Source organism: Procambarus clarkii, chromosome 83 (assembly GCF_040958095.1).
Source record: "Procambarus clarkii isolate CNS0578487 chromosome 83, FALCON_Pclarkii_2.0, whole genome shotgun sequence".
NCBI classification, from domain to species: domain Eukaryota; kingdom Metazoa; phylum Arthropoda; class Malacostraca; order Decapoda; family Cambaridae; genus Procambarus; species Procambarus clarkii.
This window is the reverse complement of record NC_091232.1, coordinates 12,512,941-12,534,503: the sequence shown is the minus strand read 5'-3', so window position 1 is coordinate 12,534,503 and position 21,563 is coordinate 12,512,941. Positions and strand designations below refer to the sequence as shown.

Here is a 21,563-nt window from a genome sequence, read left to right as displayed (position 1 = left end):
CACTCGTAAGATCTATCATGGAAAATATCAGGGAAGCAGAGAAAGTAAATTTCATCAAAATTTGTACGTGCAAGAAAGTGTTTCAGTTATGTGGTAATAAGACGGATATGTAGAAAGCTTTAGCAAACACTGATATGTTTTAAACATCTCAAGGAATTTGCAGTGTCAGGAAGTTTCTCTTAGATACATTCTCGTCATAAATAAGGAGCTCCAAGAGAAAACATAGCCTGAAAGTAGGCAAACAGAGACTTCCATCATACAGCTATTATTACAAAGATAGTGAAACAAGAAAAGATTAGTCTAGATATTTCCTTATTATCCTTGAGAACCGAAAAGGATTCTCATGTCAGTGCAGGACAGAGGCCTATTGAAGACAAACGCAAATAATGTGTTGCTTTGCAGGTCCAAAATTGCTAGTCGAGTGGTTCACCTAGTCAAGCCTGCACCCCACGTCTCCCTCACTCACTCCGCTATGGTTTACCTCAACGATTACCTCTACAACTGCAAGGTATGATGAAACGTATTCAGAAATATTAAATTTGCAAAGAGAGAGGACTGATGATATTATCTAATTAATTTAGGACGACAGAATCTTAAGAAAATATCCTAGAGTCAGTAAATGGCACATGGAAAGCCGGCGAATATGATTATGTTGAAATAGATGATGATTTTGCATAACCAGATAGCGACATCATATATTAGATTGCAGCAAAAAAACTATGTATGTTAAATTACTTGCAATAGGTGTTTATTTGTTTGACTTTTATTCACAGTCACAACACTTCTTGAGCTTCGGGTGGTTTGCCAGCACTAAAGGACTCTTCCCCTCAAAGATCATCTTGCGCTTGCAATTTAAAACCTTCCTTGGGTTCGCCACAGAATTCAAAGTAAGTTATGGCAACATAAAAGTATAAATTGTGTATATACAAATGTTTGTGTACTCGTTTAGCTGTTTGCTCTCCTTCTTTATTCACTAATATTTCCATGATTTAGCTCTTGTATTCCTTGCACTTATTTGCAAACATATTTCTAATAATCTAGAAGTGCGTTTGCAAGTGAACATGTGTTTGGAGTGTGCGTCCTTTACGTACTCCTCTTGTGTGTTCGAATCCCGACCCACCTTCACTCTAAAAAAGTTTTTCTTTTTAGTGTGTCTTTGTATGTAAAAGAGTGTGTGTGTGTGTGTGTGTGTGTGTGTGTGTGTGTGTGTGTGTGTGTGTGTGTGTGTGTGTGTGTGTGTGTGTGTGTGTGTGTGTGTGGGGAGGGTGAAGTAGGAAGTAGGTTGAACAATGTCAAACGCATGCGAGAGAATATATTTATGAGTTTGTTTCTTCATATGTAAACACATGTGATTTAAATTCATAATTTCTGTTATTGTTAATCAATATATCTTTCACCCATTACTAGGTGCATGACTTATACAATTTACGGTGGCATAATTCATGGAGAAATCTCTGGACATTTGTATATAAGTGTCCGGGGGGTAGAAATAGCCTAAGCTACTCTATCCCTTTGAGATGTATTGCTTATCTCAATAAACATACTTGAACTTGAACTTGTATATAAGTGGCCAATTTTCTTTCCAGTCTACCTTCGGTCAAGAAGAAATAAACAAAATTATAAAGAAAGCTTACATAACTTTCGTCATGAGTAAAGCTAAAACAACTAAGAGCAGTGATGCAGAGACCGTCCAAGAAATGTTTGATGAGATCGTGGTAAGTATAATTCGAAAATGTTTGGTTGTAAAAATAAGTGAATTTTGGAAAGGAAACATATTAAAATATATATATATGTATATGTTACAATTAACTCCTTTTTACGTAGAGGGATAAGTTAACGATTCTAGCACAAAGTTTCTCTGTTTGTTAAGGGTTTATATACTTAAGAAGGAAGCATAAAATTAGCTCTCGATGAATAACTTAAGATTTTTATTGGACGTAACGTGAGTAGCTAAATGAGCAGAAGTTGCAGTATTAGTGACCATATAAGATGAGGTGAACTGAGGTGTTTCCTCAAGTCAGGATATCTTTGGTGATGGTCTAGTTTTGTGTTGCAATTATGTCATATTGGAAAGTATCTATTTTGTTGGGACATTGTTAGGCAGCTTGCTGTCTTTGGGGCTGACAGTCCCTAAATGCACATTTGATGACATAGAAGACAATCATCTCTATCATGGCGGATAGTTTGGTTGGGTGGAAAGATAGAAAAGTTAATGAAAATTAGGAAAATTGTTAAGAAAATAATTTGTTGGAAAAAAAAAATCTTCTTGGGCAAGTTGGCGGTCTTGTTAACCTTGCAGTAGATGGTGAACTGTAACTTCTGGATAGTGATAACAGGTGACACGTTTCTGTTCATTTTGTCCTTCAGGACACTAGTACACACACGTCTTCTGAACGGCCCATAAAACTAAGGAATTTGATGCATAAGACAATTGTTTCTGATGTATATCTAATCATTTGGTTTAGCATTATGAATATTATTTTGATTCAACTCACCTGGGCTGCATGGGTCTCGAACCGTGTACCCCACTCATGTGAAATTTCTGGAAACTGCTTCTGGAATCTTTTCTTTTTTAAGACTGCTCATAGCAGAGTCGATAATGCTACGACGAGCATTATCGTGGACCCCTTACACGAGTGGGGTCCACGGTACAAGACCCATACAGTACAGGTGAATAGAATCCTTATTTCCACAGAAGTGTGGATGACAATTGTTATTATTTTGATACTGCCATGACAGGATCAGCTGGGTCTCATCCACACCGAGAAGCCATCAGACTCGAGCTTCTACTTACTACTGACAGATTACATTAGTCTGGTTCCTCCTGTGCTCGACTCCCCAGGTATGAAATGTTTTATTACAGACTTTCATCGATATTTTCACTCTGGCACGCTCTCAGTTTGCTCTAGGGATCCTGATTAAGGACACCACTGCCTCTTGTCCATGTTTACAACTATTTTTTTTTTTAGTTTTTGTAGCATTTTAATGGTAAAAGTAAGTCAAAATCCCAATTATGTTGTTGGATCATTCGTTTTGACCATTTTTTTTACTCTTATCAGAATTTTCTGAATACGCGATTCTTTTTGAGAGTTTGGTAACATTGGTCTAGCTAGGAATTAATTTGTATAGCATTATCGGCAGCTCAGACAACGAAGCATATATATGTATATGTATTCATTTATTCTCATGTATATATCATAAGAATTAAAACCTATACTCTCTTCCACCTGAATATACCATCAGTAGGGCTTGAGACTCACTTGTGTTTGGTAAATAAAATCAAAGTAATTGGGCAAAAAATATAATTAAGATAAGATATTCGGTATATATAATTTCCCTACATAAAGTATACACGCATCTCTATATTATCTAAAACAAAACTACTTGATTATTTAACAGTAGAAGAACAACAGCTTATAAAATACCTTTTATCCACTTGCAATGACTCTCTGTTTTTGTCTCTACTGCAACGTAAGTAATTCACTCATATGACTGTTTATATTTTTCATTCTATAGATAACTAATGTTTGTTTGTTGGCAGAGAACATTCTGACGGCTCTCACGCAAGAAGACATCGGGTTGAGCACTCCTCACATCGACCGCGAAGTGGACTACTCGGAGGTGTTCCCTACTGATCTCGGTCTTCCCTTCACGATACATGTAAGTTCTCTTCTTTGGCTCAACTAAATCAGTCTACTTCGGTGAGTGGCCCTCGCACTCACTGGAGTCATTTGCACTTCTCGTCTCGCATATATTTAGATTTTATTGTGAATAACGAAACCAAATTCACGTCAATAGTAGTCAAGAACTGTCATCTTTATTCCTAAACTGATAACAATAATTTTTATAATAACAATTATTTATCTCTAAGTTGTTGTTAAAGCAGATTTATCACTCTTTAATTTAAACTTATAAAAAAAGAAGAATTATGACGTTATTTATTATGGAAACATTAATTATTGCCTTATGATAGTTTAACGATCTGTTGCATTAGTGTCTTTGTCTGTCGGGTTACTATTTCCTCGATTATTCAATTATAATTTACCAATTCACCATCAAGTTTGGTTCAGGTATGGCGTCGGTGTCATATGTTTAAGCGACACATATTACATATCTGATGTGAGAGAGAATATTACTGGAGTCTACTCCCGTCAGAAGTATCTGTGACCCTGAAAACATGAAAATGCAAATATTTTTGTAAATGAATAGCTATAGGATGATTTGCAGTTAAGACTTTTTAAGTTAAATATATTCACAAAACTAACATTTAATCGTTCATGTGGTGAAGATGATTTTCATTGTATTTTTCATATTTTAGTCAATAATAAGTATTTCATATAGCTACAGCCAGTTTTATAATTATGTAGTTAAAAGTTTAAATAAGATATTCACAGTCCTTTCAGTATTAAAGTTGGACATGATTTGAGAATTAGACCAATAACTTCGCAGATGAAGTCAACATGTAAAGCACCAATAGTCTCAATATATATGGAATGCATTTTAATTTTATACCAAAGTGAGTTGTTGTTCATATAATTATCTTAATGAATAATAGTAATATTGGTTTTATATAATCAATTCAAATATTGACAAAAATAAAAATACCTATATGGTCTTGAAAGATTATTTCACGTCTTTGCTTTAGGAATACATCATTCCGCATTAAATACAGTGATATATGCACAGAGCTGTGTATACCTCCGCTTCTCGGTGTATGCATCTGTGTATATTAAATACAGTATACATCTCTGTTGATACTAAAGGAGAGTTTCATTTTGTCATTTAACTATGTTCAGGATTATAGTATTCATGCTGGTTAGTCAGTAAGAACATATTGTGGCCTTAATAATCCTCCAAAGCTTTATAGGCATTAAGCCCAACACTAAACCATCCACTGAACCTGTGAGGCGTGACTTAAGTATCTCCTTCACTCACAAGACATTTTACTGTCTTGTGAGGTGCTTATTGGTAATATCTTACTGCTGGTATTCAGGCAAACTAAGATATTGACTATTTGAGTGGTTTACTGTGTATCGTGGCGCAATGAATAAGTTTAATCACAGTTACATTACTTTTCAATCCTAACTGAAATTTTGTAATAAAATTTTGTAATTTGTCCAACATTAGAAAACTTTGAATTATATTTGTATAAAAGTCGATCTTAATTCATGAGTATCATTGTAATGAAATATTGAATTCTTCATATATTATTATGTACGTCACGGTAAAGGCTACTTATTTTGACTTCTACAGTTTGCAACCTGAGTTACTATTGATTTTAAAATTAAAATACTTTATTCATTAACGGATGTTAATGAATAAAGTTCATTAGTTTGGTTACCTTTTGTTGATAATGTTGATTGCACATAAATTTACAGCACGGTATTTACCTAAGAGAAGCGATGAGTCACAATAACGTGGCTGAAGTGGTTTGACCAGACCACACACTAGAAGGTGAAGGGACGACGACGTTTCGGTCCGTCCTGGACCATTCTCAAGTCGATTATGACAATGACTTGATAAAGTCGTTCCACAATCGACTTGAGAATGGTCCAGGATGGACCGAAACGTCGACGTCCTTTCACCTTCTAGTGTGTGGTCTGGTCAAAAAACCTAAGAGAACATCATAATAATAACATAACACATAATATCTGTAAGACAATATATATTTTATTAAATATAAACAAGTTCTTATGGAAATATTTTCTCCCATCTATATTCACAGTTCGCTGAAGAAGTCGCGTACTGGTTTGACTGGAAGGTGACGGAGACCCAGTCGATCCCCACTAAGCGAAAAGACTTAGTAAATGTCATCTTTGAGTATGTATTCATTTCTTTGTTATGTTCTTTTGATTCGCAAGTTTGATAAGTTTTATTTAGAGACAGCTTATTTCCGATATTTAAAGGGTATGGATTGAACACAAAATAGTCTTTATACTTTATAACATTGTATTCAATTATCATAACTTTCAACATGCATACAAGATAATCATTGTTCGCTGCTATAAACGAATTCGCAAGAATAGGTTCGAGAATATTACGCATCCAGGAATATGAGTTAAAATTTAAGAATATAAGAAAGGAGAAGAATGTCATTTCTCATTTGTTTTCTCTTTTTTCCTCCTCATTGATGCCTCCCTACCCAATTCAAAAGCTAAAGTGGAAAGAGAGATGATGATGATGAACAGATGATGACAATCTACTATTATTCATGGATGATTATTCTTTGCAGTCCAGGCTAGAACACTGTTTAGCTTCCATCTTCACCTTCATTCTTACTCTCTACTCATCTTCATGTTCTCTAACCATCTTTCCACCTCGTTCTTGGCCTCACTCTTCCACCCATTCTACTACGATCTCTCGTAAGACACGAAAAAAATAAATATTAGTAAATAAAAGTTTTGAGGGGCATTGTTGATACTGTATGCATGTTAATCTTCCTCTTCAGCGTGAGCCTGGAAAGCACCTTGGAGGTCAAGACGCTACTGCCATGGTCGACAAAGTTCGGCGTTGGAGCTGGACTACATAATGTAGCCTCCTTCATTTTCCCTCTTTCTGTCCACACAAAAATAGATAATGAACGCACGGAAGTGAAAGTGACCATCGAGCCTCAAGACGGCAGCCAGGTAAGATGAGCATTTCAGCAGATGATACAGTGATGGTTGAGAGAGAGAGGCAACCGCAGCACACTAAACTTTCTGTTTCCCAGAATGGGAGTGAAATGATATGATAGATAATCTGGGGATATGTAATTAGTTATTTATACAACCCATTAATCAAGTTAATGGTTAATTTGGTTAATGTGTAAATGTAGCAATGAGGAACTGTTTAACTGTTTAAGTGAACGATAGTGACGTTTGTATCACTTAACGTCTGAAATTTATTACCTATTGTCGTTTTAGAATTTAGCAGAATTTAAGAAGTATTAACTAATAGTTTTAACAAATCCACTTAAGCAACAGCAATGCAAATTCCAGGAACTATTTTATAAATTCCTAACTTGCAGTTCCATATCAGCACTAATACCTGATTGATTTTCTCTGAGCCATGATAATAGTTATTTCACATTAAGATTTCATCATCCATCATACACTTCTGCATCTCAGGTTCAGTTGTTCAACTCTCACAACTACCCATTCACTGTGGTGACTGGCCCCTTCCCCACCGCTGTCCACACCCAACAAGCTGAGTACAAGAAGATCACCGCTTTTCCCCTAGAAACCTTAGTGGTAAGAACCTATGATTCTCAGAATATGTTACACACGAATGTGCGGCTTCTTTTATATTTTTTGGCATATGTACATTAGGAAATTTCGATGCTCTCAGAGCAATTGTAGTCATTATAATTCTCTCTACATAAATTTGTTCTTTCCTTCACAGCATAAGCATCAGGTGCTTCCAGCTATCGCTGGCCTCTCCGTTGAGACCCACTGGACAGCAGACTTTGTATTCCAACCAGACCTGGCAACCTTTTTGAGGTAATTTGTGTCTCCAATTATTCTCAGGTTGAAAAAAAAGTACACTTGGCAGTTAACGATACTAACAACTCAAAATAGCTTAAATCCATATTTTCACTAAATTCACATTTATATTTTCTCTTGGGATATTAGTGTGTACAATGAATGCTATTTAATTTGAATGCAACATTGGAAATAGTTTTTCGCAGCATATCAACATAAACCTCGATTAGTTAGGTGGGTTTGTATATATACTTTTGATCAAGGAATGAGCCACTTACATACTTTTGTATTTCAATTTCAACGAACAAAATTTTGTATTTCAATTCCGAGTGCAAAATTGGGAAAAACACAACTTTAATAGCATATTAATCAAACTTATTTATTTCGTATATTGTTCTATTTGCATATCTATATTTTTTTTATTTTTTTATTTATTTTATTTATTTATTTATATATATACAAGAAGGTACATTGGGTTTGTGAGAAAACATTGGATAGTACAGTATTTACATTCTTGTAAAGCCACTAGTACGCACAGCGTTTCGGGCAGAAACGATTATCAATTCTGTATGAGAAAATTCACTTGTTATTTTCAGCGATGATTTTGATCCACTGATCCCAGCGTACAAGGCTTGGGACTACACCATTCTGTATGACCCGGCTGCCAGCACCACAAAGAGCTTCACTTTCACCTTCACATATGGTAAGCACTGCATGATTAGTGTGTACAGTATGCATCTATATTGGTTAATAATCAGAGGATGTAAAATGGGAAAATTTTCAGTTCCAGTGACACTCTAAATAGATGAGCAACATAAATTTGTGTAGCTCACGTGGCCACACAAAATGAGGTGATTCGATGAAATATCAATGCCCAAGCTTACCACCAAGTGCTGTTGGGTCGTTGGGGATACAGCCTCGGCTACCAATGACTTTTCTTTTAACTGTCACGGTGGGTGAGTGGTTAAGGTACCAGGTACGCCAAGGTGCATAGTGCTACTGGCTGTCTGGGTTCGAATCCTTGTGGGGTGTGGAGTTTTCAGATGCATATTGGACCATTCAAACTTGATCGCATGCATATATATATATATATATATATATATATATATATATATATATATATATATATATATATATATATATATATATATATATATATATATATATATATATATATATATATATATATATATATATATTATATATATATATATATTATTAGTATATTTTGGTAGCAGTCTTTCTTGTAAACATATATTATTAAATATTATTAATCTTACTTTTCCGGCAAAATATTGCCGAAAAAGTAAGATTAATAATTCTAACACGAATTTTCTTTCGTTTTAACGCGTTTCGTAATAACTTATTACATTTTCAAAGACTTTAGTTTACACACACTCAACTATAACCTGCAAACACTATGCTATAATTTAAACAGCTTTCATTTTATATACCTGCATTTGGGTGAGGTGATATGTAACAACAGTTTTGGATGAGGTGAAAACAAACTTTCAACACAAGATAGAACACGAAACAATGGGTATAATATTGGGTAAGTTAAAGGGAAGACTGGAAGACACCATATATATATATATATATATATATATATATATATATATATATATATATATATATATATATATATATATATATATATATATATATATATATATATATATATATTATATATATATAATATAATATACGGAAAGTGGAGTTGGAGATCCTGTTGGAGAACATATTCGACCTCGAGACACAAAAAAAGGTCACCACCAAAGACACCTTACAAGCAGAATTTATCACAGAAGGAGGAAAGAATCGAGGCAACTACAGAAGCACCATACCGTCCTCCGAGCTCAAAGCGGCAGCTAAGAGCCTTCGTGAGAATAAGGAGATAGTCGTCAGGAGAGGTGACAAGTCGCCAATATACGTCATTCTTAAAAAAGACGAATATCTGGCGAAAATGAACCTCATACTCTCTGACCAAACTAAATTCCAAAGGGTAACCAAGGACACTACAGCCGAATTGAAAGCAAAGGTTAACAAGTTGATCGAAACTGTGAACGCCAAGAAATCCGGACTCCACCGGCCAAAGATTATTGGGGAATACAATCCTGGATATGCATATGGAAATGTCAAGACACACAAGCCTGGAAACCCACTTCCGCCAATCATCAGCCAGATATCCACACCCACGTACAGACTGGCAAAGCGACTAGACGGCTTGCAGACCCCTTATGTCCCTTGTGCCTTTAGCATGAATTCTCCAAAGGAATTTGTTGACTTACTGCGGGGAACACAGGCCGCAGGGATTAGGGCCTCGTTGGACGTAGAATCACTGTTTACCAACGTACCTGTGGATGAAACAATCGGGATGATAGCGGACAGAGTGTATCGTGATCCGGCCTGTATTCCTCTTGATATACCAGAAAACATTCTAAGGAAACTACTCCAAGCTTGTACTAAAGAGGCACCCTTCTTGAGCCCGGATGGGCACATGTATAAGCAAGTAGATGGGGTCGCCATGGGTTCTCCCCTAGGTGTCCTGTTTGCAAACTTCTACATGGGTACCGTCGAACAGAAGGTCTTAGTTGACATGAACTTGAAACCGGCCATATACTGCAAGTATGTTGACTACATTTTTACACAGGTACCTGATGTCAGACATCTGCAGCAGCTGAAGGAGGCATTTGAGCAGAATTCTGTGTTGCGTTTCACTTACGAGATGGAGAAGGATGGGAAGCTGCCCTTTCTAGATGTAACAGTCATGGAAAGGAGCGGAAGTTTCCACACTGCAGTCTGCACTAAGGAAACAAACATAGGAATGTGCCTCAATGCCAACAGTGACTGCCCAGACAGGCACAAGAGGAGTGTTGTAAACGCTTATGTCGACCGTGCTCTCAGTCATAGCTCAGGATGGAAGCAAGTCGATGAAGAACTCTGTAGGGTAAGGCAGGTCCTAGTCAATAACTGCTTCTCCAACGGTTTCGTTCAAGACATCAAAAGAAGGAAGGTGAAACGCCATGCAACCTCTGAAGAGACAACTAACACAACACATTTACTCCCTATTAGACTATTTTACAGGAACTTCTTTTCCACAGCTCATAAAACGGAGGAAAGGGTCCTGAAAGATATTGTTGATAGGAAGGTTATCCCTATAGACAAAAATCAGAAGTTACAATTGACGATTTACTATAAAACTAAAAAAACGGCCAACCTACTCATGAGAAACTCTCCAGACACAAAGCAGAACGCTTTAAAATAGACCAATGTCGTCTATGCCTTCAAATGCCCACTAGAGGACTGTAAGCCTCAAAGAACTCAGTATATAGGCAAGACAACAACATCTCTTTCCAGGCGATTAACGATGCATAAGCAACAGGGCTCCATTAAGGAACATATAATCTCTTCCCACAACCAGACCATCACCAGAGAAATCTTAACAAACAACACAGAAATCATCGATAGATACAGCGATAGCAGGCGGCTTGACATCTGCGAGGCACTACACATCAAGAAGTCAACACCAGCAATCAACAGCCAATTAATGCACAACTATATTCTACCCACTTCAAGACTCCGCACCAATATAGAAGCATCAAGAAATATGGGCCAATAGGCCCTTTGCAGTTACTTCCATTCTTCCCTTTAATTTACCCGATATATACCCATTGTTTCGTGTTCTGTCTTGTGTTGGAAGTTTTGTTCACCTCGTCCAAAACTGTTGTAACGTATCACCTCACCCAAATGCAGGTATATAAGATGAAAGCTGTTTAAAATTATAGCATAGAAGAACTCTGTTTAGTGTTTGCAGGTTATAGTTGTGTGTGTGTTAACTGAAGTCTTTGAAAATGTAATAAGTTATTACGAAACGCGTTCAAGCGTCGCGTCAGACTAGAAATAAAAATGAATTTTGGAGAATTGATTTTTTAATTACCTTCGACAGTGAAAAGAAACTTAAGAAATATTGACAAAATTCGAGTTAGAATTATTAGTCTTACTTTTTCGGTCATATTTAATAAAATATAATATACATATATATATATTCACACATATATATATATACATATTTATATATATACATATATATAATTTTCTCTGGATTACTGAAAACTTCTCAAGGAATTGCTCAGTCTGATTTGACAACTTAAATGCATCATTTCTCTATTATTCTTGCAGTGACCTTGGAGAAGTTAGAAGATGAAACGCAGGGTCAAACCTCGGAGCAGTTAACCCAAGAAACACAGGAGGCAGACTATTTTGACTTTGCTTCACAGTCACATGTTGGAGGAGGATCTTTAGAATTCCAAGTAGGATCCTGTCACAAGTTATATATATATATATATATATATATATATATATATATATATATATATATATATATATATATATATATATATATATATATATATATATATATATATATATATGTATATGTATGTCCTACCTAGTAGCCAGAACGCACTTCTCGGCCTGCTATGCAAGGCCCGATTTGCCTAATAAGCCAAGTTTTCCTGAATTAATATATTTTCTCTAATTTTTTTCTTATGAAATGATAAAGCTACCCATTTCATTATGTATGAGGTCAATTTTTTTTTATTGGAGTTAAAATTAACGTAGATATATGACCGAACCTAACCAACCCTACCTAACCTAACCTATCTTTATAGGTTAGGTAGCCGAAAAAGTTAGGTTAGGTTAGGTTAGGTAGTCGAAAAACAATTAATTCGTGAAAACTTGGCTTATTAGGCAAATCGGGCCTTGCATAGTAGGCAGAGAAGTGCGTTCTGGCTACTAAGTACGACATATATATATATATATATATATATATATATATATATATATATATATATATATATATATATATATATATATATATATATATATATATATATATATATATATATATATATATATATTGATGCTGGTGTTCTTTTAGATATGTTTCACTGAATAGGACTGCATATTCTGTGTTTATTAGGGCTTCTATCCCTCTGGCTAGTGTTCTTGCGTTTTGGTTTAATTGAAGAGTAGTTCTGCAAATGTCATATTTTCAAGGCGACTAAAGGAACCAGTAAATTACTGTATAATATATTGTACTTATTATAATTTTCTCAATATTTCGAGCCTACAAAGTTCATTCTCAAGTTAAAAGTAACAAGATATTGGTTGATGAAGATGAAGCCACCCAAGAGGTGGCATGGGCATGAATAGCCCATGAGACAAGATATGAGGGAACATCTGATTTAGAGCACTGAGAGGTCAGGTACACTCAAAATTAAGTCAGGAGAAATGTGAAAGGAAAAAAAAATGAGTTGAGGTAGAGTGAGGAGATGAGTCAATAAACTAAGCATATAAAGATAAGTCAGGTGATAGGTGTAATAAATAAATACTGCAAGAAAGACATGGTTGGTCAGATTACATAAACCCGGACTTAAAAGAAGACTTCGATAATGATCTTATTAAGAGAATCTTATAGAAGTTAGAACACATTGGAGGAGTGGGATGTATACATCAAAACCAGATGATTGCCTTCAAAAATGACCAGGACAAAATAAGTGATTGGAGGAACACTACAAAATAAGTTATTGGAGGAACACTACAACTGTATTTACACACAACTGAGATTAGTAACTGACAATCCCGGGTGTTCTTTCCACAGCTTGGTCAAGGCGAGACAGACTCGTTTGGACAGCAGCAACAACTAGAGTCGCAATCGCGACAGCGCATTGTGAAATTACAGGAGGAACTGATGCCTGGTAAGTCATACTTCTCTCTCTAACTATCTCTGATCATGATGTGTGCACCATTTTCGCTCAGCTATATGCCTGCTTTTCGTTCTATCGTTAGATATCCTATATTCTTTATAGGCAACATATCATAATTAAATAGACCCTAAAAATTTATCTACTCTATAATAGAAGAATATGTTTCACAATAATAAGATTTGTCCCGTAACTGGCATTAATAATCCATAACTCGTGGTATTCTTTACATTTTCCTTCTTTCCTCTTGTTGTTTTCATTGTATTTTTGTACCTTACTCGAACTTTGGGCCCTACACTAACCCATCTAAGTTGTCAAGGCTGCTAATCCTTTAGAAGAGAGTATTTCTAATGCATTTCAATAAATTAGCATTTAGATGCAATTCGTACAAATAAGGGCAGATATTCTCCTAAATCCCTGAGCTGATCATTGTTATCTGTGATACCTTTTTAAGTCCTTATTTTACCCATTCCACTATTTGTTATCACCTGCCTGATTCTTGCAAGCATGCATTTTCTTCTATACTCACGTACCATTTTTATTATTTGTAATGTGACTATTACATGTTATCTCTTTCTAATTGATTGTATAATTATATTGTCTGGTGAATCTTGTCTTCACTTGTCTGTGTTGTCATCCCTGAATATATCTTGAGTCTTCCTGCTTGTTATTTTTTTAAATAAATTAAAGTGGATTTTAACATTGAAAACATGAATATTCTCTGTGGTTTATGGTGAATTTTTTGAAATATTAAGAGGTTTTTACCGCTACTTGCACTCTGGGCTGTTTGTATGTATGCCCAACCACTTGTCACTTGGCCTGGACGGTGGAGCGACGGTCTCGCTTCATGCAGGTTGGCGTTCAATTCCTGACCGTCCAAGTAGTTGGACAACATTCCTTGCCCCCGTCCCATCCCAAATCCTTATCCTGAGCCCTTTCAAGTGCTATGTAGTCTTAATGACTGATAGTTCCCTTCCCCTTCAGGGCTGTATACCTATATATATATATATATATATATATATATATATATATATATATATATATATATATATATATATATATATATATATATATATATATATATATATATATATGTATACCTATATATATATATATATATATATATATATATATATATATATATATATATATATATATATATATATATATATATATATATATATATATATATACCTATATATACCTATATATACCTGCATTCCTGTGGACTGTATGGGCTTGCTCCAACTGGAGGTTAAATGTTTATGTAGGAGTGAAGACTAACTCCCTGCTGCAGTTACAGGTGGAATTGTGAGGACCGTGAGCGTGGGAGTGGAGCTCCAGGCAGCCACAAAGAAAAGGAGCTATGAGTCGGTGGTAACGTGGGTCATTAGCAAGACCGCCGGCGAGATCTTCACCAAGGTCCAGCTCTCGTTAATCAAGAACCCCGCAGAGGGCACTCTTGAAGAACCTCACGCTGTAAGATCCTTTTCCTAAGCTTGCCTTTGTGTGAAGTCTCCAAGCTACTGTGAAATTTGCCTGTATTATTCTGTCGTGTTCCTCGTGATAACTCCAATTTATTGTTAATTGTTCTTCCTTTCTCATAGTCATATATTTCACAACAGGAAAATGAAGTACAGTATCAAGACTCTGTACCCTTTCAGAGTCAAATATTAATTATACAATCAAAGCATGACTCCATTTTGAATTGTGGCAGATATTTCGCATCTCTAATCAACAATTTCTACAACTTTCCTTTAGACATGCTTCAACGTTCAGCTTGTGAAGCCAGCATTCCTTCCTATGCCAACGCTTGAAGAAGTGCTGAACGTCAATTTCCACACCACCATCGAAGCCACAGTTTTCGACGGGGAATCATGCTCATCTGCACCAGTTCTTGAAGTGCAGGTGTGTATATTTATTGTTATGTACCCTCACACACACACACACACACACACACACACATTGATTGGCGTGAAGTCACCAGTGGAGTCCCACAGGGCTCTGTACTCGGTCCTATCTTGTTTCTGATATATGTAAATGATCTCCCGGAGGGTATCGATTCATTTCTCTCAATGTTTGCGGACGATGCTAAAATTATGAGAAGGATTAAAACAGAAGAGGACTGTTTGAGGCTTCAAGAAGACCTAGACAAGCTGAAGGAATGGTCGAACAAATGGTTGTTAGAGTTTAACCCAACCAAATGTAATGTAATGAAGATAGGTGTAGGGAGCAGGAGGCCAGGTACAAGGTATCATCTGGGAGAGGAAATTCTTCAGGAGTCAGAGAAGGAAAAAGACTTGGGGGTTGATATCACGCCAGACCTGTCTCCTGCAGCACATATCAAGCGGATAACATCAGCGGCATATGCCAGGCTGGCCAACATACGAACGGCATTCAGAAACTTGTGTAAAGAATCATTCAGAACTTTGTATACCACATATGTCAGGCCAATCCTGGAGTATGCAGCCCCAGCATGGAGTCCATATCTAGTCAAGGATAAGACTAAACTGGAAAAGGTTCAAAGGTTTGCCACCAGACTAGTACCCGAGCTGAGAGGTATGAGCTACGAGGAGAGACTACGGGAATTAAACCTCACTTCGCTGGAAGACAGAAGAGTTAGGGGGGACATGATCACCACATTCAAGATTCTGAAGGGGATTGATAGGGTAGATAAAGACAGTTTATTTAACACAAGGGGCACACGTACTAGGGGACACAGGTGGAAACTGAGTGCCCAAATGAGCCACAGAGATATTAGAAAGAACTTTTTTAGTGTCAGAGTGGTTGACAAATGGAATGCATTAGGAAGTGATGTGGTGAAGGCTGACTCCATACACAGTTTCAAGTGTAGATATGATAGAGCCCAATAGGCTCAGGAACCTGTACACCTGTTGATTGACGGTTGAGAGGCGGGACCAAAGAGCCAGAGCTCAACCCCACAAGCACAACTAGGTGAGTACACACACACACACACACACACACACACACACACACACACACACACACACACACACACACACACACACACACACACACACACTGTATTCTGCGAGTCTGCTCCAGATCAGTCACTAGTAACTTACAGGAGATACGTGCTAAAGATACTGGTCATTAGATAGGTGGATAATTTTTTCCTTCTTTCTTGTATACAATTTTAAAGTCTGGGGCTGATCTTTTGCGATGAGCTAAATATTATAAATAATGCCTACAATTCTCTAACGCCTCCTTTAATTCCTTCGTTAATATATTTCCCACTCTACGGTTTTCATAATAACAAGTTATTCTAATATGCAGAATCATTATTCTGCAGAATCATAAGTTATTCTAATATTCTAATATGCACAATCGACTTGAGAATGGTCCAGGACGGACCGAAACGTCGTCGTCCCTTCAACTTCTAGTGTGTGGTCTGGTCAACATACTTCAGCCACCTTATTGTGACTCATCGCCTGCAAGTTATTCTAATAGTTTTCCTAAATCTTCTGTATGTGTGTGTGTGTGTTACCTGTCATTAGCAATACAACTTGCACTTATGCCTGGATCATCACTCAGGGCACCTTAGACGTGAGCGACGAGGTCATCCGTCGCCTGAGGGAGGAAGTGGCCAAGGACTGTGACCTCGCAGACTCCAATCTCCTGCCCATAGATGTCATCACCTCTCCTCTCTACGACCACGCCCACTTCACAGCAAAATGGACTGAGGTATGGGACTATCATTGCATATGCAACATAACTGAGTGTTAAATGATCTGATCAACTTCAAGGTGGTTCCGTTTATTCTCTAAACTAAATGCTAGTTTTAAGTAACATTATTGTTTCCTTCCGGCACAGGATTATCCAGTTATCCTGAAGAACTTGACTTATCACATTGATGACATCATACGGCACTGCCTCTACCCCTTCACAACCTACGACCACACCGTCATCAACCCTGAGAACACCATTGATATTGATGCCACTAAGTAAGCATTCGTAAATGATTAATAAGTATGTGTACTTGAATATGTGCATGTATGTATGTTTTAGAGACCAAGGTTCTTGTCGATAAGTATTACTTAATATTACCGAAATGGTTAAGTCACTAATTCTGGAACGAATCTATTATATATTGTCTAAGTTCTTGTTCACTTGGGAAACATGGAAATTTAAGTCTCCAAAATTAATTTTAAGTTTATGATTCGTTTTGCTCAGACCTGCTTTGCAATGCATAGTTCTTGCATGTGAACTGAGGGTGAGGTGGCCTGGTCGACGACCGGGCCGCGGGGACGCTGAGCCCCGGAAGCACCTCAAGGTAGGTAGGAGGTGGCTGCCCTCTCGACAGGATACGGTAATCTGGTCCTCTATTCTCATTCACCGGTACAATTTAATGCTTCTTCTGAGAAGTTATAACAAAATTATGATATATTACAAAATCAAATTGTACCTAAGTTTCATACATTGCCGTATGACAGATACTATTGATATAAACTGTTGATAAATTATGAAATTCAATATATGTATCTACTTTCAATTACTGAATTACGCTGATCGGTAGAGCGACCACCTTGATTCTTGTAGGGATTTTTGTACTTTAATCATATCTCAGTTTCTTCTCCTAAAAGTATTTCCTTCAATTGCTACATATTATATTGGAACCGCGCATTGTTTTCATATTTCATAATTACTTTTCTGTCCTTCTTCCAGATGTTTAAACTGCAACAAGTGGACCATAAGGAACGAAAGACCAGAATTGGTCTCTGTTACCAAAGGTCTATCACCACCAGTCATTCTAAACGAATTTTTAGGTCCAGCCGAAATACGTAACGTATTCTTCTACAACTTCGTACAAGGACGTACTTCATTCCAATGTACTGTCGAGACTACCAAGGTTTGTACACTAATTCAAGACTGCATTCCCATTTTTAATTCCTTTTACTCATACCTTCCTTTAGAAAAAGGAATTTCTAAACATCTTTAACTTAAAACTGTAGGTAACGGTAGTAAAGTTTTCCCTAAAACAAGAGAGTGTTAGTTTATTGAAGAGGAATGAACAGCAGCAAATTCTGTCACCATATGGGAGAGACAAGGCAGATTATATTGTTTTTTTTACTGTTTTTCAGGTGAGGACGCATGATGGTGTGAAGTTCCCATATCACCCAGACAACTGCTGGACGACTCTCAGCTATTTCCATCCTTTGTCTGAGGAGGAAGCGCCTCTAAATGCTGTTGTCTCGGCTCGGTTTACAGAGGAGTGGGAGGTGCGCATAGTTTGGAAGTTTGGAGGTTACCTCTACGAATTCACCAAATCACAGCTACTGGTAAGTTTGATAAGCAGTATTGGATTGAATTTAGTATTTTATTTTTTTGCATAAATATATTAATGCATTTAAAGAATAGACGATTTTGGTAAGTATTCGATGAATGTCAATTAAAATACTGTAGATTTCTTAGAAATTTATTCTTGACATGTGACAGTAATATTGTATGGTGTCAAGTGGTTTTTACGTAATATAAAAATAAAATGTTCTGTTTACCTTACCACCTTGCCAACAGGTGAATGGGGAGCCGTGTCCGGAAGGAGGAGACGATAACGTTAGGTTCATCGTACTGGAGGATGCCAGTTACTTCATGTTGAAGAGCGCCACATTATCTATTAAAGTCTCCGATAAAATTGAAGTCCTGGTAAGTTTATATATATATATATATATATATATATATATATATATATATATATATATAATTTACATTAGTCAAGGATTATGAACTAAAGTATTCTTGCTGGCTGGTCATTAATCAATTATGGTGGCCTTAATGACCATGCAAAGGTTGACAGACCTTAAGCCCAACACCAAACTAAATCATCATACCTAAGGCCAAGCTTTTTGTCATCATGAAGTCCCTCAGAGCAAAATGGAATGGCAGTATAAGCTTCTTTATACATTTTATTGTTGTACTTAGTTATTCACATATCCAGCCTGTTTAACAGTGTATAGATTATAACAAAATGAAAGACCATATCAATGGTATTAATTTTGTTCAAAAGTTCTATTATCGATCTAAATAATGCAAACGAATGTTTTTCTTGGGATTTGACAATGAAAACGTCATTTTTTTTCCAGGAAGGGATTATGTAATCGGTATGATATATTATGAAATATATTCGATGTTCGTTCTTCATTGATTTGAGTTAAATTTTTATCAGGGAATTATCAAAGCCTTCCAACTACTAATTTATTGGCTTACGAAGGTAAGCTCGTTAGGCAAGATTTATCTTAATTAATATATATATTCTGCAGTATCCGTACATGGCGCGAGGATCAGTTGACGGACTGTGTGGGAGAATGGACGGAGAGAGGACCGGTGACCTGGTAGGACCTCAAGGATGCATCTACACCGACCCCAAACTCTTCGCCTTGGCCTGGACAACCAAAGGTGATGGCTGCGCCCAGTTCAGCCTTCGGGCTAAGAAGCGAGCGGTGGAGAACTTCCAGGAGGTGTGTCCCCGCGAGTCCCATGTCCCCACCGGTGTCTCCCACCCCAATGGTAAGTTGCATAGCTTGAGAGATTGACTGGGTGATCACTCAGTCACTCACTGGGTGGCCCGTTACACTCAGGGAATTACTTAAGTATATTTATTCATTGTAAAAGATCAGTAGATATACAGATATTTAATTGACTTAGGTATTAAACATCATGTTATGTGTTATCACAGGTTTTATAGAAACTATTAGGTTTATATGATGTGAATACGTATTATCTACATGTTGATTTGGTATCTAATGACAATTATGTTATTCCTTCACTCAGTTATATATGACTGCACGGCATGGCAATACATCGAACGGTTTTACGGAGACTATAAATGCAGAACGATAGACGCCACACCAGTGTGCAAGGACACATGCAAGGCGACCAGGAGCGTCACACTGCCTGTGAGTATAACTGACCTCACTTAAGGGATTTCACAGGAGCTGAGAAATATCCCATTTTGTTAATTTCATTAACCAATTCAAATATAACACAACTTTGAAGTAATATATACAAGTAACGTTGATTAATAAATTATATTAACGAGCATTATTGTAGCAAGAAAAACTTGATTGCCTAAAATGTCTTATTATTATCTCCAGGATGAGAAAATTCCGACGTTAATGTGTCTGTTTCTTTTTGCTTGAACAGCTCGCGTATGACTGCCAGGTCTTCGGACATCGCAAGAATACCACTCACCAGGAGTGTCACCCACACTCTATCATCACCACCTTCCCGGCCTCCTGTGTGCCCTAGAGCCTACACGGCCCCCGTCACCACCTTCCCGGCCTCCTGTGTGCCCTAGAGCCTGCACGGCCCTCGACACCACCTTCCCGGCCTCCTGTGTGCCCTAGAGCCTGCACGGCCCCCGTCACCACCTTCCCGGCCTCCTGTGTGCCCTAGAGCCTACACGGCCCCCGACACCACCTTCCCGGCCTCTTGTGTGCCCTAGAGCCTGCACGGCCCCCGACACCACCTTCCCGGCCTCTTGTGTGCCCTAGAGCCTGCACGGCCCCCGACACCACCTTCCCGGCCTCCTGTGTGCCCTAGAGCCTACACAGCCCCCGTCACCACCTTCCCGGACACCTGTGTGCCCTAGAGCCTACACAGCCCCCGTCACCACCTTCCCGGCCTTCTTGAGGTGACCTTTGTTAACATCACCTTCAAGAAGTGTCATCCATCCATTCATCCAATCACGCGCCATTGACATCACTTTTTCGAGCTTTCTGCGTGCTTCAGCAGGGGTTCTCAAACTAGGCTTATGACATAAGGAAACAATAGTACTACCTAATTTGCTCATTCCGTCTCATATTTGCTTTCGGAGAGCTTGCCACTTTCTTACTTCCACAATATTTCTTCGCAAATACCTTTTTCCCGCGTATTTTGCATTTGATATTTAACAGACGTGTTTGTATAGAATTGTGAAATGTAATGCAGTAGAAAATCTGTAAATTTTCTCACATTCTCTCTCTTATACGCTCCATCCCTTTCTCTCTCTCTCTTTCTCTCTCTCTCTCTCTCTCTCTCTCTCTCTCTCTCTCTCTCTCTCTCTCTCTCTCTCTCTCTCTCTCTCTCTCTCTCTCTCTCTCTCTCTCTCTCTCTCTCTCTCTCTCTCTCTCTCTCTCTCTCTCTCTCTCTCTCTCTCTCTCTCCTGTTATTACCACATTAATGTTACAGTATGCATCTTTTATTACAAAATACAATATAATTTTACTTTGGATACTTTGGTACAGGTAAAATTGAAAAGCCATGATTCTCGATTTCCATGTGTGAACATTACTGTTGTATAGTTCAGTTATCTCTCTTTCAAAATAAAAGAAATTAATGA

General features: G+C 37.4%; 1 protein-coding gene across 1 annotated transcript in view; it reads left to right on the top strand.

Moving 5' to 3' along the window:
• LOC123768629 (hemolymph clottable protein) overlaps positions 1-21,563 on the top strand; it is a 33,918-nt gene extending 12,355 nt beyond the window's left edge. The window contains exons 16-37 of the mRNA XM_045759253.2: positions 403-508; positions 774-887; positions 1,587-1,715; positions 2,740-2,842; positions 3,542-3,660; positions 5,726-5,820; positions 6,449-6,626; positions 7,107-7,229; positions 7,381-7,478; positions 8,057-8,163; positions 11,640-11,770; positions 13,123-13,219; positions 14,523-14,704; positions 14,987-15,133; positions 16,781-16,930; positions 17,060-17,190; positions 17,912-18,095; positions 18,328-18,525; positions 18,761-18,889; positions 19,504-19,750; positions 20,015-20,139; positions 20,387-21,563. Coding sequence (XP_045615209.2) covers positions 403-508; positions 774-887; positions 1,587-1,715; positions 2,740-2,842; positions 3,542-3,660; positions 5,726-5,820; positions 6,449-6,626; positions 7,107-7,229; positions 7,381-7,478; positions 8,057-8,163; positions 11,640-11,770; positions 13,123-13,219; positions 14,523-14,704; positions 14,987-15,133; positions 16,781-16,930; positions 17,060-17,190; positions 17,912-18,095; positions 18,328-18,525; positions 18,761-18,889; positions 19,504-19,750; positions 20,015-20,139; positions 20,387-20,491 — 2,998 coding nt within the window. The 3' untranslated portion in view covers positions 20,492-21,563. The remainder of the gene's footprint in view (positions 1-402; positions 509-773; positions 888-1,586; positions 1,716-2,739; positions 2,843-3,541; positions 3,661-5,725; positions 5,821-6,448; positions 6,627-7,106; positions 7,230-7,380; positions 7,479-8,056; positions 8,164-11,639; positions 11,771-13,122; positions 13,220-14,522; positions 14,705-14,986; positions 15,134-16,780; positions 16,931-17,059; positions 17,191-17,911; positions 18,096-18,327; positions 18,526-18,760; positions 18,890-19,503; positions 19,751-20,014; positions 20,140-20,386) is intronic.